The 13778-nt window shown below is 49.5% G+C and overlaps 4 protein-coding genes across 4 annotated transcripts; 1 reads left to right on the top strand and 3 right to left on the bottom strand.

Annotated features, from left to right (window-relative positions):
- Positions 1 to 1080: 1080 nt before the first annotated feature.
- On the bottom strand, positions 1081 to 2614 carry BKA67DRAFT_522597 (catalase-like domain-containing protein; the record flags this gene model as incomplete). The annotated part of the gene is made up of 2 exons (XM_046098386.1): positions 1081 to 2346; positions 2399 to 2614. 2 exons carry the CDS (start codon positions 2612 to 2614, stop codon positions 1081 to 1083), a joined length of 1482 nt encoding a protein of 493 aa, XP_045955685.1.
- A 2223-nt stretch (positions 2615 to 4837) lies between these two features.
- Positions 4838 to 6226, bottom strand: BKA67DRAFT_662091 (uncharacterized protein; the record flags this gene model as incomplete). The annotated part of the gene is made up of 3 exons (XM_046107938.1): positions 4838 to 5089; positions 5154 to 5461; positions 5551 to 6226. 3 exons carry the CDS (start codon positions 6224 to 6226, stop codon positions 4838 to 4840), a joined length of 1236 nt encoding a protein of 411 aa, XP_045955684.1.
- Positions 6227 to 8001: 1775 nt separating this feature from the next.
- Positions 8002 to 9649, bottom strand: BKA67DRAFT_382969 (WD40-repeat-containing domain protein). The gene is made up of 2 exons (XM_046096564.1): positions 9238 to 9649; positions 8002 to 9161 (listed from the first exon to the last, which is right to left on the bottom strand). Exons 1-2 carry the CDS (start codon positions 9373 to 9375, stop codon positions 8178 to 8180), a joined length of 1122 nt encoding a protein of 373 aa, XP_045955683.1. The 5' UTR covers positions 9376 to 9649; the 3' UTR covers positions 8002 to 8177.
- A 110-nt stretch (positions 9650 to 9759) lies between these two features.
- BKA67DRAFT_382949 (BET3 family protein) lies at positions 9760 to 10806 on the top strand. Its single transcript, XM_046096563.1, has 2 exons — positions 9760 to 10170; positions 10222 to 10806. The coding sequence occupies exons 1-2, from the start codon at positions 10154 to 10156 to the stop codon at positions 10754 to 10756; spliced, it is 552 nt and encodes a 183-aa protein (XP_045955682.1). The 5' UTR covers positions 9760 to 10153; the 3' UTR covers positions 10757 to 10806.
- The last annotated feature ends 2972 nt before the right edge of the window (positions 10807 to 13778 follow it).

Below are 13778 nucleotides of genomic sequence, written 5' to 3'. Positions count from 1 at the left end.
TTCCACTGGTCTAAGTAGGTTGACTTCATATCAATCAATTCACTCTTTAACATGCATTCTCCGAACGGCACTGGCTTGGTGTCATGTGCTTCGTCGCAGGGTTTGAGATGGAGACTCAGAGTCAACACTTGACTCCGTCATTGCAAATCAATTGCTATAACCTCGGCGCAAAGAAAACAATGCGCACGCATGAGACTAAACTGGTGGTCGGCTACTACTGGCTCTAGAGCCTAGGTTAGAGCAGTGGAAGCCACGTGAAGCACGCTTGTTGGTGGGAACAAAGTGGGAGCGAACTGTCATCATCTCTCAGTGCTGACTCCGCCAGATCGGATTTAGAGCATTTTTCTTTTCTGGAACGTAGGCTTTATCGCTACTAAATAACACAAACTTGACAACTTGTTTCTGCTGAAGTGAAGGTATCAAACCCTGAGGTCCAGAGTGTACAAATGCACGACTAGAAATGCAGCGAACTCAAAATTGTCTACACAGCACTGGACTCCACGGTTTCCGTTTCCACAATCTCACCAGATCTCTCGCGAAAGATCTCGCGTATCATTGGTTTTTCTCTATTCTCGCGCTGGGGATATGAAGAGAATCTAAAGCTCAAGGTAGGCGGTCATCCAGGAGACCGTATAAGGGAAAGAGCTTAGTACACGAGGATTGAATGTGGTAACGATATTTCACATTTCTTGTGGCCGCTTTGTGGCTTATTGGAATAGCACTGTATACATGGCCCAACTTACCCAAGACCTCCAGTCGACTAGAATGGACGGCTTGGCTTAATGTTACCACACCGAGCTGAACTCTCATTCAACCTCCTATGATCACAGAGACCTTCCTCATTACCCGCGTTGTCTTCTATTTGACGACAACCAGCGAGGTATGGTAATTACGGTTTGTGCTTCGCCTATTATAAGACCCATCTCGTTTCTTCTACTTCTAAGCTCTGACTATGCAGCTTTTTTATGTTGGTAAGACTGCTCTGATGTTCGTTGCGCTCTACAAGTTGGCGCGAATGGGTGATTCATCGGTCCTGTTAACGTCAGCTTGTGTCTTCTTCTCGCTTCAGCGAAATTCTACTCACTTGGTCCGCTTCTCAGTTTCCACTTGAATCAGGCGCCCCAGATCGCTGTTGACCCGTGAAAACATGCCGTAAGTTCGCTCACGGATGCTCTTCTGTGCGTTGCAAAGATGACCCGCTACGTTCTGGACAAAGTTGGCTTGCTGGCCGGTCGTCTTAGCCAGTACCCTCCACAAGCCATTGGCTTGCTCGAAATCTTTGGGCTTGACTTCAGAGAAGACGTCTGAAACTACTTGGCCAGTCCAGCGTTCATGAGCACGGCTTTGTTCTGATACGGAAGAATAGATTAACGGACGAGAGGAGCTGGGATAGTTCGGGAGAGCTCCATGGTTTCCATTCACGGCCATGGCCCCATCGCGTTGGAATGGGTTAAAAGCTCGCAACGGTTGGTTCACCGGGATCTGTTGATAATTTACGCCTAGCCGGTGACGGTGTGTATCGGGATACGAGAATAGTCGGGATTGGAGAACCGGATCAGCCGATGGCTCCACACCCGGAACAAGATGCGAGGGCGAGAAAGCGGCTTGCTCGATCTCCGCAAAGTAGTTGTCAGCATTTTGGTTCAGAGTCAGCCTGCCAAATGGCCTGAGAGGAACATCTTTCTGAGGCCAAACTTTGGTGAGATCGAAGATATTCCATTTGAAGCCCTCGGCTTGTTCAGGTGTTAAAACTTGAACATAAACATCCCAGCTGGGGAAATCTCCCTTTTGGATAGCTTTGAATAAATCTTGAGTTTGCCAGTCTGGGTTTTCCGCCTCCATCTTCGAGGCTTCGGTACCTGTAAACGTCTTGTTGCCCTGTTTCGTCTTTAGGTGTATTTTAACATAAACGAACGACCCATCTGGCTTCGTCCACTTGAATGTGTGGCCGGAATACCCATTCATGTGTCGGTAGGAATACGGCGTTCCTCGATCCGAAAACAAATGCATTACTTGATGAGTACATTCTTGATGAGTGGACAGGTAATCCCAAAATGCATCAGCATCTTTGAGGTTACTCTGCGGATTCCGCTTTTGCGTATGGATGAACGTCGGGAAATTGGCAGGGTCGCGCAAAAAGAAGACCGGTGTGTTGTTGAATACCCAGTCCCAGTTTCCTTCTTCCGTATAGAACTTGATGGCAAACCCTCGCGGATCACGCGCCGAGTCAGGTGAGCCCTTTTCTCCTCCAACAGTGGAGAAGCGCACCAAAGCACGAGTCTTCTTGCCAACGGCATTGAGCATAGACGCAGAAGTCAGGTCCGAGACATCATGCGTGACAACAAACTATGAAAGTGTCAGCAATTATATCTACAGATGGACACCACGAAGTGCATACTTCACCATAAGCGCCAGCGCCCTTGGCGTGCACAACTCTCTCGGGAATACGCTCACGGTCAAAGTGCGCAAGGAGGTCGATAAGATGGAAGTCCTGTAAGAGAAGTGGTCCATTCTGCCCGACTCTTTGAAACGCGCTCGGGTTCTTCACAGGAGCGCCATTTGATGTCGTGTAAACCGACCCCGAATGCTGGAGGCCGGGCAGTGGATGCTGCATGCCTTTGCGAGAGGCCATAGCTACCTCTTATATGAGACCGAGTTTATACCCTAAGAAGATAACGGTATCTTTCAGAAACTTTGTGCGTGGCTGGAGATCACGGTAGGTGTGAACAGCGACCGCTAGTTGAATCTCGGCGAGATATACTTGAATGAATTTTTAAAATATAGCCTCTATACCCAACCAGAACATGCCAACGAAGGGAACTAATAGAGAATACATCTCTACAACGAGCTATAAAAAGTGTTGTTAATGCGCTGGCTGTAATTAGCCAACGTGGATACCGATGCCGTAAGCCCTCCACTTGAGCAGCCAATTCGGACCGACCGAGTACGGAAGCGAGGAATGTTTCCGCGAGCGCGCTCACGTGTCCGGCAGTATTGTTCGGAATGCGGCGAAAACACCTGTATCTACACGTACCACAAGGTTGATTGCGGGGAAATATACAACACCGGCTTCGCATCCGACCATGCATGTAGATCTCGGAGCTTTGCTTGACTGACTTAACTGGGTCCACCTCACCGGCAATTTTCCTTTGGTCCCTCCTTGGTAACTCATCAGAACAGAAAACTTACCAAGAGCTAGGTAAATCAATACATTGACATCTGTATTCCGTTGAAGTAGTCTAGCATATTTGAGCGAGCGAGCTATCTCCATATAGCACATGGCTCGCGGCGTGCAAAGTATATTTGAAACCAACCATGGGTGTCACTTCAATCATGACTTAATCTCGTCGACATTGGTACGTGTCTATGATAAACTATATTTCACCACACTTTCGAGATGAATACTACTCTCTTTTCTTATTGACTACACTATGTATCAATACATAAACTTATGTATAATCCAGTACGTACTCGGTAAACAAGCTTAAATAAATCAAGAGAAGCTGTCCCAACTTACGAGGGCTGTAAATATGGTGCAAAGCGCATGCTACCCCAATTCCTTTAGATGTTTGAGTGCGTAAACGCGGTGACAATCAACCAACATAAGAAATAGACCGTCGCATGCCGACCCAACATCATATCCATCCAAGCCCAGTAGGATAGCAATACAGCAAGCACAACCGTGACTATCACGTAGTAAAAAGGGTCCTCGGTGCGCCGCCGACATGTATTTCTACACTACCTGCCCATAGAAACGTCCACGATGGATCCGCCCAAGTCACAATGCGTTAACCCATCAGCTGCAATCCGTTTTCCAGCAGTATTGACGCCCGTGATCTTTGATGTTGGCTATAGAGATGTCAGCAAGTGTATTATCAAGGGTTGAAAAGAACAAAACAGTTGCTTGGTAGTTGATAAAAGGATTACGTACGATGATGAGAACGCAAAGCAGGGCTCGCAGAAGCCATGTATTCGTATATATCCAAGCTTTGGCATTGTTAAGACCAATTACCCGCTTACTATATGACTCTTTCATTGCTGTCATTGTTGTTAGGGCATTCTTTGACATCCCAGGTCGGCGTCTTTTCTGACAAGGAGCATTGCTAGGTCGTTGGCGTTATTCGGCTCTCTTGAAGGCAGATGATAAGTAGGCGGAGAGTCGAGAAGGCCTTCGCGTGGTTTGTATAGCGAGACTAAAAGAAGCAGATCCTCTCGCGGCCGCAGTGACAAAGAAATTAATCCATTATCGAGCTAAGGAGCACAGAGCCAGGGGCGTTAACATCGGTATGATCAACATAATATCCCGCTGCTTCTGGAGCTATGTTGCTAAAATAAGAGGATCTGCTCTGTAAGGTAATGGTATGACGAGAATTTTGCGAAACACGTTTCCATGCTCATGTTAGCGGCCGCGGTGCTTAACTGCATGAGAACTTCTATTATGGAATCAACCTGAGATGGCAGTTTATAACGACTAAATTGAATCCTGATACAATTATAATCCGATGGTGCAAATGGTCAAATACTAAATCCCAAGTGCCACTAGTCCGTCTGCTTTGCCTTGATTTGCTTTGCGCCCACGCCTACACTTCCTGTACCAGATATTCAATGGGAACATCATTTTATCTGCGTCATTATTGCCTACATAGAGAGAGGAGCGTCATAGCATGCATGTTCGGTTCTCCGCTTGGTCCGCTGCAATATGGAAACCCAGGTGGCTTGTATATAAAAAGACATTTATGCTCCTGAGTGCTGTTGCTTGCAGACTAATCAGTCGTGCGAACCATGCAAAAAGCAACAAGGCCAGAGCCTATCACCTCTCAATACAATGATCTTCCGATCAGAAATTTGTACCTTGCCCTATTCTCCCAGCCTCGGACGGGTGCGTGGGTAGAGGCACCCCGGAAGTGGAAAGAGTCGCATCGCTCAAGGGCGCCATTGATCTAGGCCGTGCCTCGACCACGTAGTCCACGCCATCATCCGACGCATAAGAGGGCGGGCGGTTAGCAGTAGCTGGCCTGGATGCTGCGTTCCCGAGTGGTACTGGTTCCTGATCATTCCGCTGCCAGTAGATGCGATTCGGATCGACGCGCTACAAACTCAATTAGGGTCTTCTTTGTTACAAGGCCAATGACTCAGTTCAGACAATTACGTACCACGCTCTCCCTCCATAGACCGTAAGCTGGAGGGTGTACTTTCGTTGTCTCGCTTTCCAGGCCAGCTGCTTCCTCATCTCGCGCCAATAACACGCGAATTGGCCGTTTTGGGACGGCATAACCACCGGGTCCCATCATCTCTGGTAGGCGTGCACGTTCTTCATCATCTGGTGATTTCGGGCGCATAACAATCATACATAGTCGGATGAGACCGTGACAAAACACGATCGTAGCGAAGAGAATGACTAATATGAGTAGGATAGTAAATTCGCTGTTGTTGATGTTCTTGGTGACGCTGAGCGCAAGGTCTGGAATTGCATGTTAGATCCGCATTTCTGGAATGCTCCAAGGCATGAGGCGCCGCAGCAGGGGAGACAACAGCCCAAGAGGCACTTACATATTATTAGCATCAGCGATAGGAACATGCCTAAGACGAAACATCTAAGCACTTGCGATCGAACTCGCCGGCTCTTGATCCATGGAAAACAATAGAGGAACCGTTTAGGTTGCCCTCGTTGTTGGGTTCCAGTTGAACCATTGCGACGCCTTCTCCGTCTCCCAGTCTCAGCGAGGTCCGCAAGGTGCATTTCTGCTGGATCGGCACCTCTAAAAGACCGCCTACTGCGGCCACTGGTAGAGTCTCTGCGAGAATGGGCTAGTTGAGGTTCAACTACAACCGGAAAACGCTCTGTTCGTGAACGCTGAAGTGAAGGCCGTGACTCAGTTTCATCAGAGTCTACTGACGAACTGTCATGAGAAGACGACTGATTTTGTTCGCTTCGTGTCCCAGTACGGGAGAGATTCGGCAACCCAACGCGAAACCTCCTCGTCTTTGGGCCATCCTCATCATCCCGATTCGTAGGCGACCGCTGCAGCCTGATGGCATGCCTTGGTTGTCCCGAGAAAACGGATGGTAGTTGAGGCCGACCAAGAACGAACCGCCGTGCCCGACCTGGGCTTTGCTCTTGCTCTTGCATCTGTTGCCCATTTCTAGGATGCCCATGCTCCAGGTCTGTCTCCTGTTCACCCGCCGGGGTTCCTCTTCGAAGAACTTTCGACCTGACATAATCCATTGCGAGTCACAAATTTCCAGTTGTTATGTCAGATGTCCCCAATACCTCGTGTTGGTCATGGTCTGAGATCACTCAGGCGGATGCACTGAACTGAAATGGATCGGCGGTATTGGTGGCGTTCTTCGAAGTAATCAGTTCCTTTCCAGGCGTACTAATTTAGAAGTCGTCGGGCGCAAAAGGCTATGTTTGCCGAACGAGAATGGTATGTTGACGATCTATAATACGGCTCGAATCCAACAAAGACTCTAGCCCTCTTGTCCTAGACGCGAGTCTCGCCCACAGATCAACGGAGACCGATGATATCTGTCCAGGACCGAGGGAATATCGCAGCCTCAAATCTTCGAGGTTTTCAGTCGAGCGTGGCCGGAAATCTAGGTCCTGCAAGTGATTGTACCGTGGAGTAATCGGTTGGTGAATGAATGAAGCAGACCAGCTGAATTTTGAAGGTTTGGCCAGAAGTCGGGCTTCCAGAGCCTATGAATGTGCAAGAGGGTGAGCGAGTGTAAAGAAGGATAGGTTAACGAGCAATAACGCCCTATTGGAGGAACAGCAAAGGCTGTAAGAGTCTTAGGCGTCCATTGGGAGAAGATGAAACCACAAAGTAGCAAAGTCAAGCCTCGTGGGAGACAGGAAACGCCAAGGTTGGCTCAAGACACTAATAGTACTCGTGTGGAGGGGGACCAGCCAAGGCAGTGTATGCCGTTCGAAAAGAACCTAGGTCAACGATAGGCGATAGCTTTGCGACTGATACACGGACGCGCATACGACACCAAGCTCAGGGTCGCTGTCATGGGCCTCCTTGTGGTCTCACCTGAGGCCGGGTGGGAAGGAGAGCCACTCGAATGCGACCAGGATATCGATACTTTACGAAACTTGAAGTTATGAAAGCTCGTTTCCTGAAGGGAGATTGCGAGTGCACGTCAATTGGGGCAAAAGAACCAGACGCACTTGCATCCGCAGGGCATCCTCGCTCCTGAATCTCCAATCAGGTTTGATAACGCGAATAGGAATGGAATAATTCTCAAAGCACACCAGGAGCCCCTGATCTTACCTGACCTTACCAGCAAGTTTACGAGAAGACAGTCTGGTTAACCAATGGATGGAGGCGGTTGGGAAGCAATGACATCTCTGACGGCGGGAGCTCGAGAATGAGACACGACGCAGGGGGACCAAGTGTTTCGGCTTGGGTACCGGAGGAAAGACACTACGCTGTATGTGGTGCACTAATAGCCGCCGCCTGCCAAGAAGGGATTGGTACCTTGGTACAACTCGTGGAGTGTCTAATTTTATATTCATTCAAGTACCAAGCACTTTGCCGCGATATCATTGCTTCCCCAGCCTGGAGCACGAACACACCCAAGTTGCTGCTGTCTTTCTTAGGAACACCCCAGTTTCATGATATCCTTCACTTTGTTGAGACCCTGTAGTCTTTTCACATTTGTCGTTATCGAATGGCAAATATCGAAGCAACTGATTATGATCTTCTGATGTCATTAATTCGTCGCTAAATGCAAAGTTGCCATGGCACGTAGAACCTTCTGCACACCTATCTGAATTTTTCATTACGGCTGCACGTGAATCCCTGGGGACTTCTGCCATTGAGCAGACTATGCCTTCAAGGGTATTACTTGAAGTATCAAATATCGCTTTGCCTCCCTCAAAACCCGGGGTCCGAGCACCATGTCACATGTGCATGGGCCTTTCTGCTTCTCGCCATCAGCTAGACTGATCAATGTCAGAGTTACAGCTGAAAGTTCGACAGTAACGAGGCGTGGCGTGCGTGGTTGAATTGCGTCATACGCTAGAACTCTGTGTGGCTTCTTCGGAACTGTCCCACGTATGACGGGCTCGGATTCCCCAATGGGTAGGAGCTACCTTTCGCCAGAGAGTCGTCTATAGCACCGCAGGCCCGAAGAGTCACTTGACTTTGGAGAACTGTTCATCAATGGCTTCATCGTAACTCGCCTAATAATATCCTGCGATCCGAAGAAGCAGAAAGAACTAGAGTCGTGTTAGAACAAAGACCCATGGTAGTAGGTCTGACCAGCTTACTAATTGGCTCTTCGTGTGGCGCAAATTCTGCGCAGTTGACTGTGCCCTTGTGACCCGGGAGTTTGTACAAGAGCTTGCCATTGTCACTCGACCAGATTACGACAGTGCCGTCCCCAGCAGGCGCAGCGATTTGTCGTCCGGTCTTGTCCCAGCTGGCGCGCATCAAGTTCTTCTCCAACCCTGCTTGCGCACCATCAAATGTGCGAATGTGTCGTTCGGTTGGCGCGAATGGTCGAATATCCCATGTCTTGGCTGTGGAGTCGTGCGAATATGAAAGTAGTGACTGGGCATCTGGTGAGACTCGTAAGCTGGTCACAGTATCGTTGTGACCAAGCATGGAGTACACGACAGCCTTCTTCCGCAAATCCCAGACCTTGATGTCATTATCGATGCCACCTGAGTAGATCTCGTTTCCAGCTTCTGAGACTGCCAGCGCGGTTATAGGGAACTCGGTCTCGATATAGTCCGCAGCGTTTTTGGTGCGCGGATCCCAGATGCCGATTGTGCCATCATCACTACCGCTGAATAACATTTCTTCTCCGCGCTTCGTGATGTCCATAACGTTGATGACCTCCTCGTGCCCAATGTATCGTCGGATTCGTTGGCCGGAGGTCAAATCCCAACTGGCGAGGTGCATGTCGGCTGATGCAGAGAACAGTATGGACGAGTCGCGCGACCATTGCAAGTCCAATATCGCGCCCTTGTGGCCGTTCAAAACACCATAGTTTTCGCAGTCGTGATGAGATCTCCATAAGAGTATGCTGCGATCCATGGATCCTGAGGCTATGAGATTGCCGGTTGGGTCGAATTTGGCGGCGAACACTTCTCCCGAGTGACCAGTGAGTTCCATCACAGGGGCATCTAGATTGCTTGTGCGTGGTGCCTATTTGTGGCTGTCAGTCAGCGCTCCAGTCACGGTTTGCTGTTGTGCGTTGAAAAAGCTGTTTTGCTTAGCTTACCGACTGGATCAATGCACCGCTCCCAGAGCCGTCTCTTCGAGCAAGCGCAGTGCTACTTCCAACATTCTGTCGCTTGACGATCATTTGACCGGCGGCGCCTGGGTCGTCAGACGGGCGACGGGGACGCTTTTCGGACATGATGATGATGATAATGGGGAGCGCAGGAGTTTTTGATGCAGTCTACGGGTCCGTAAAGTTGGACTTGTTGCTGTCAGTGCTGTCTTGGGAAATTCGGTGCGGTGAGAGTCGTCAGCCTTGGTGGCAATTGTGAGCAGATCAAGTCCTTCAAGACGATTGAGTCTGTGCAACGGCGCTCATCAACCACTTCAATGTCGTTGGTCTCAGCCCAGAGGCTGAAGCAACACCAAGCTCAAGCTCCAGTCAAGAAAATCGATCGGTGGTGGTGATGTTCCGCCACCGAGCAAGTGACGTCGGCATCTAGCACCACCGATGCGCCGGCCCTGTCCCACCTCAGTCTTTCACCGCCCACATGCACCATCCAGCGCCCTTTAATTCTGCCGAGTCTAAGTTCTAGTTGACATCCACGCTGCCACGCCTACGTCTACCACTGGAATAGCTGAATAGGTACCTATCAGCCTATCTACCTTTACGGAGCAAGGGTGGCCGACACAAAAGAACGGGTCAGCTCCTATCGCCAGTCTTCACAAGCTGCATATACCAAAAACCATTTAACTGGCGACCCGATTCTTTCATTCCACGACGGTCGACGTCTTACGATCCGTTCTTCACCGGCGTCTTCGCGCTTCACCTTCACCTTCACCTTCTCTGAGCCTTCGGCGTAGGCCTAAATCGCTGGCTGAGCCATGTCGGCAAGCAAGGCAGCCCGCGTGGGCGAGGAGTACGTTGCCGCACCTGCTCCCTCACTTGTAAACCCTTGACCTAGGCTGACTTGTGCATGATCAGAATCTGGAAGTAAGCTTCTCTGCGACTGTAGCATAAGACTTCACACTCATCTTCAAACAGGGGTCGAATCGACAAGGTCAACGCTGAGCTAGTCACACTCACCTACGGCACCATTGTCGCTCAACTATGCAAGGACTTCGAGGGCGACTATGTCGAGGTAAACAAACAACTCGATCGGATGGGCTACAACATTGGCCTGCGGTTGATTGAGGACTACCTTGCCAAGTCTAACACGATGCGCCGGTGTACCAACTTCCGCGAGACGGCCGAGATGATAGCCAAGGTCGGATTCAAGATCTTTCTGAACATTACCCCAACCATCACAAACTGGACCAACGACAGCAAGCAATTCTCCTTGGTCTTCGAAGAGAACCCACTGGCCGACTTTGTTGAGCTGCCCGATGACGGACGTGCCCAAGATGAGTTATGGTATTCGAACATCTTTTGTGGCGTTCTGCGCGGTGCTCTGGAGATGGTACAGATGCAAGTCGAGGCACATTTCATCAGCGATATATTAAGGGGGAATGATACTACAGAGATGCGGATAAGTCTGATAAGGTACATCGACGACGAGCTGCCGCCGGAGGATGATTAGAGGAACGATGTAATGGTTAAAACGATATGCATGATCTAGTTAATGGAGTTCGGGCTGATACTGTTCACGAAAAGGCAACAATGCATTGACAGTTCTTTATTAAAACTGGACCCAAAGGCGTGGATAAACCTGTGGCTTCATGCGAGGCGTGACATGGCATTGGTAGATTGACTGGCTGTGTTCATACCCGGCATTGACTTTGTGATACCTCGAGCAACTCTGTGAAAAGACTGCCTCAAGCGCACGTGAGACATTTGATCTGACCGCAAATGCATACAAGCCATACGGATGATCAATATCCATATGTACTACGAATTGTCCCCGCGCGATGGGTCGTACCAGACCGTTTTCCGCATCCTGCGAACCCCATGCGGGACGCGCCGCTGTCTGGCAGCCGGGCTCCCGCTCCGCGTCCCTCCCACTGAATTCGGCTCCTTGCAGGTAACCCACCAGGTCTCTTTTCATGCAGGCGCCACTTTCGAGATTAGAAACGTCACAAATTGGCAACATGAGATCAACGTGGTGCTGACTTGCAGTTGCATTCAGTAGGGTCGGATAGTGTCGATTTTTGGAGAGAAAAACGTGGCCTGGGTGCATTGTACCTGCATTGGTGAAGACACCAGGCTTGCCCCGGGCCCTGGGGGGCTCTTCTTCTAATCTTTGATTTAAGCATGCATTGGGGGCCAAAAAGTGCCGACACTAGAGTGTATTTGTTCAGGGTGCAATACATACAGAATTTCAAGCTCACAACCTTTCAGCGTTGTTCAGCATCTGATCTCGCACTTGCACGGCACTCTCCACTTGGTGATTATGATAGCGTCTTTGCACACCCCAGATTCAGTCCCCAGCCTGTCAGCGACATTTGGTCGAGTTAGTTGATGGACAAGGTTGGCCCAATCCTCCAGTGGGGAAAGTCATGAGAACGCCAACGCTGATCTTCTCTCCATAGCGGGATCCATCTGACTAGCTCTAACGAGTAGACCCTATAGCATAATATCATGTAGTACAAAATGTTCAAGCTCAAGAAAATTGCGCACAAGATTATGGATAGTAATCTCCATGGCATGCTCATGGACGACATGCGAAATATTTACATCGTGTACGGATCCGTACTCAGCACGAATCCGCAACAGGCTTGTAGATGGGGCTACCCTCTGTCATCTGCGAACGGTCTGACTTGGAGGATGACGAATGGCGACATATAGTCGGGCCAGCGCAAGTCGCCGCACCTAATCGAACGACACCGGGCGGACCTGATAACGTGGGGAGAAACGTTGTCTCTGAAGACAATGATCAGATACCTTACGATAATGATATATTCCTTTTTGCAATGTCTCATCCAGCGCATTGCATGGAAACAGTGCAATTTGAGATTCCAAACACATGTCTCACCATCCACTGCAAGGCTCCATTCGATCTCAAAAAAATAGTCCTACAGATGATGGCTGATGATCCGCTTGCCGGACTATCTTGCTTTCCGCCAAGATTGCATCTGAAGAGCATCTTACTTGTCGCAATTACAATGAATCCACGTATATTTATTCAAATCGAGCGTTCTGAACTCGTGCATGCAGCTGTATTTATTGCGAACTAAATTAGCGACAGTTTCTCTAGGAAGAATTCTTAATTATAGGTTGTAGTCTTCGCGAAACGCGTCGGATGTTGCATCACCAACTATGAGATTGATGTGTCGCGCCAAGCCAGAATTGGATGCCTTAGCAGCCTGAACAGCCTTATTTTTGGGACTCGTGCTCAAAGATACGCATCTAGGGCATGCCAAGAACACCTAAAAGGGAAGCCTGCCAACAATTTTGCAGCCTGCACACCACAAATCGTTCTCAAATATGCGCAGAGATCGACCCCAACTTCATGGGTTGTTCTAGTTATGACAACACTAAGGAATGATGCACTGTCCCACCATCGGTTTTACTGGGTTTTCGATACTCCCCAAGACCCAAGAACTACTGTACCCCCGTTCAAGTCTTGACTGGAACCAGATCTGGTCCAACCTTGAAGAAGCGTGTTGTTGCTGTCACTGTTGCTGTTACTGGTGCTGTGCTGCTGCCGGGGCTCCTGCTGATGTCTATGTATATTTGAATGTTTGACACCCATGCCAAATGCAAACTCTGAAATCCATGTTCATTATTCCTCCAACATCCAATACATTACACTCACTGCAATTGCCTTTGCCTGATTGACATGACATTTCAAAACTCGCATGTTGGTCTCTTTGAATGGTTCTGTTGTTGCATCCACTTTCTGCGGTCTCAGCTTCATCTCTTCGGTGGACGACCGGCATAAAAAGGCAGGCAGCTTGCGCGCACTTTCATCGACAATAGACACCTATAGACATCTTAAGCGATGCGCTAGCAGTGCTAGGGACGGCTGCACTGTGCATTTAAGGTTCGTAATGCTGCGAAGATGATGGTAGGGCTTGACGACCGCCCCTCGCCCTCCCGAGTTTTGATTGAATCTATTAACTATCCCCAACGACCTCGTCGCGCTTGGCCATTGCGCACTGCTTGCAATATCGAGGCTGTGTCGCTATTCTTCTTCTCATACATTGCAACTCCTTTCTCTGTATTGTCGCTAATTTGCACAGTGAAAGCACTCCATCTTGGAGAGTTCAGGGACCTGGGTAAAAGTTCTAGAGGTCTTCTAGCTCCTTTTCAAAACCCGGTGGTAGGCTGGAGCCGTCCTTTTCGGTTCCAACACAGCTAGCTATCTCAAAGTACCCTGGAGGTATTATCGCACCATTTGGAGAACCGGCGCCCTCCCCCTTCTCTCAGTGTCCTACAGTACATACCTTGAGGTACCCTTATCCTAGTGGTTGATCTCTTCTCTGTACGCCCAGCCCCCAGTGTCAATTCTCACTGGACCTTTGCACGTTTTCGCCAACGGACGCCCCAGCTCTGCCCAGTGCAACTCCCACTGAACCCACGGCATCAACTTGATCGCATCTTTCCAACCACGACTCTCCCCAAACTCGACCGCTCCCACCCCAGCTCGGCTGACTACCCAC

The sequence above is a fragment of the Truncatella angustata genome (assembly GCF_020726525.1).
Source record: "Truncatella angustata strain MPI-SDFR-AT-0073 chromosome Unknown BKA67scaffold_7, whole genome shotgun sequence".
In the NCBI taxonomy this organism is placed as follows: domain Eukaryota; kingdom Fungi; phylum Ascomycota; class Sordariomycetes; order Amphisphaeriales; family Sporocadaceae; genus Truncatella; species Truncatella angustata.
This window is presented reverse-complemented; position numbering and strand designations above follow the sequence as displayed.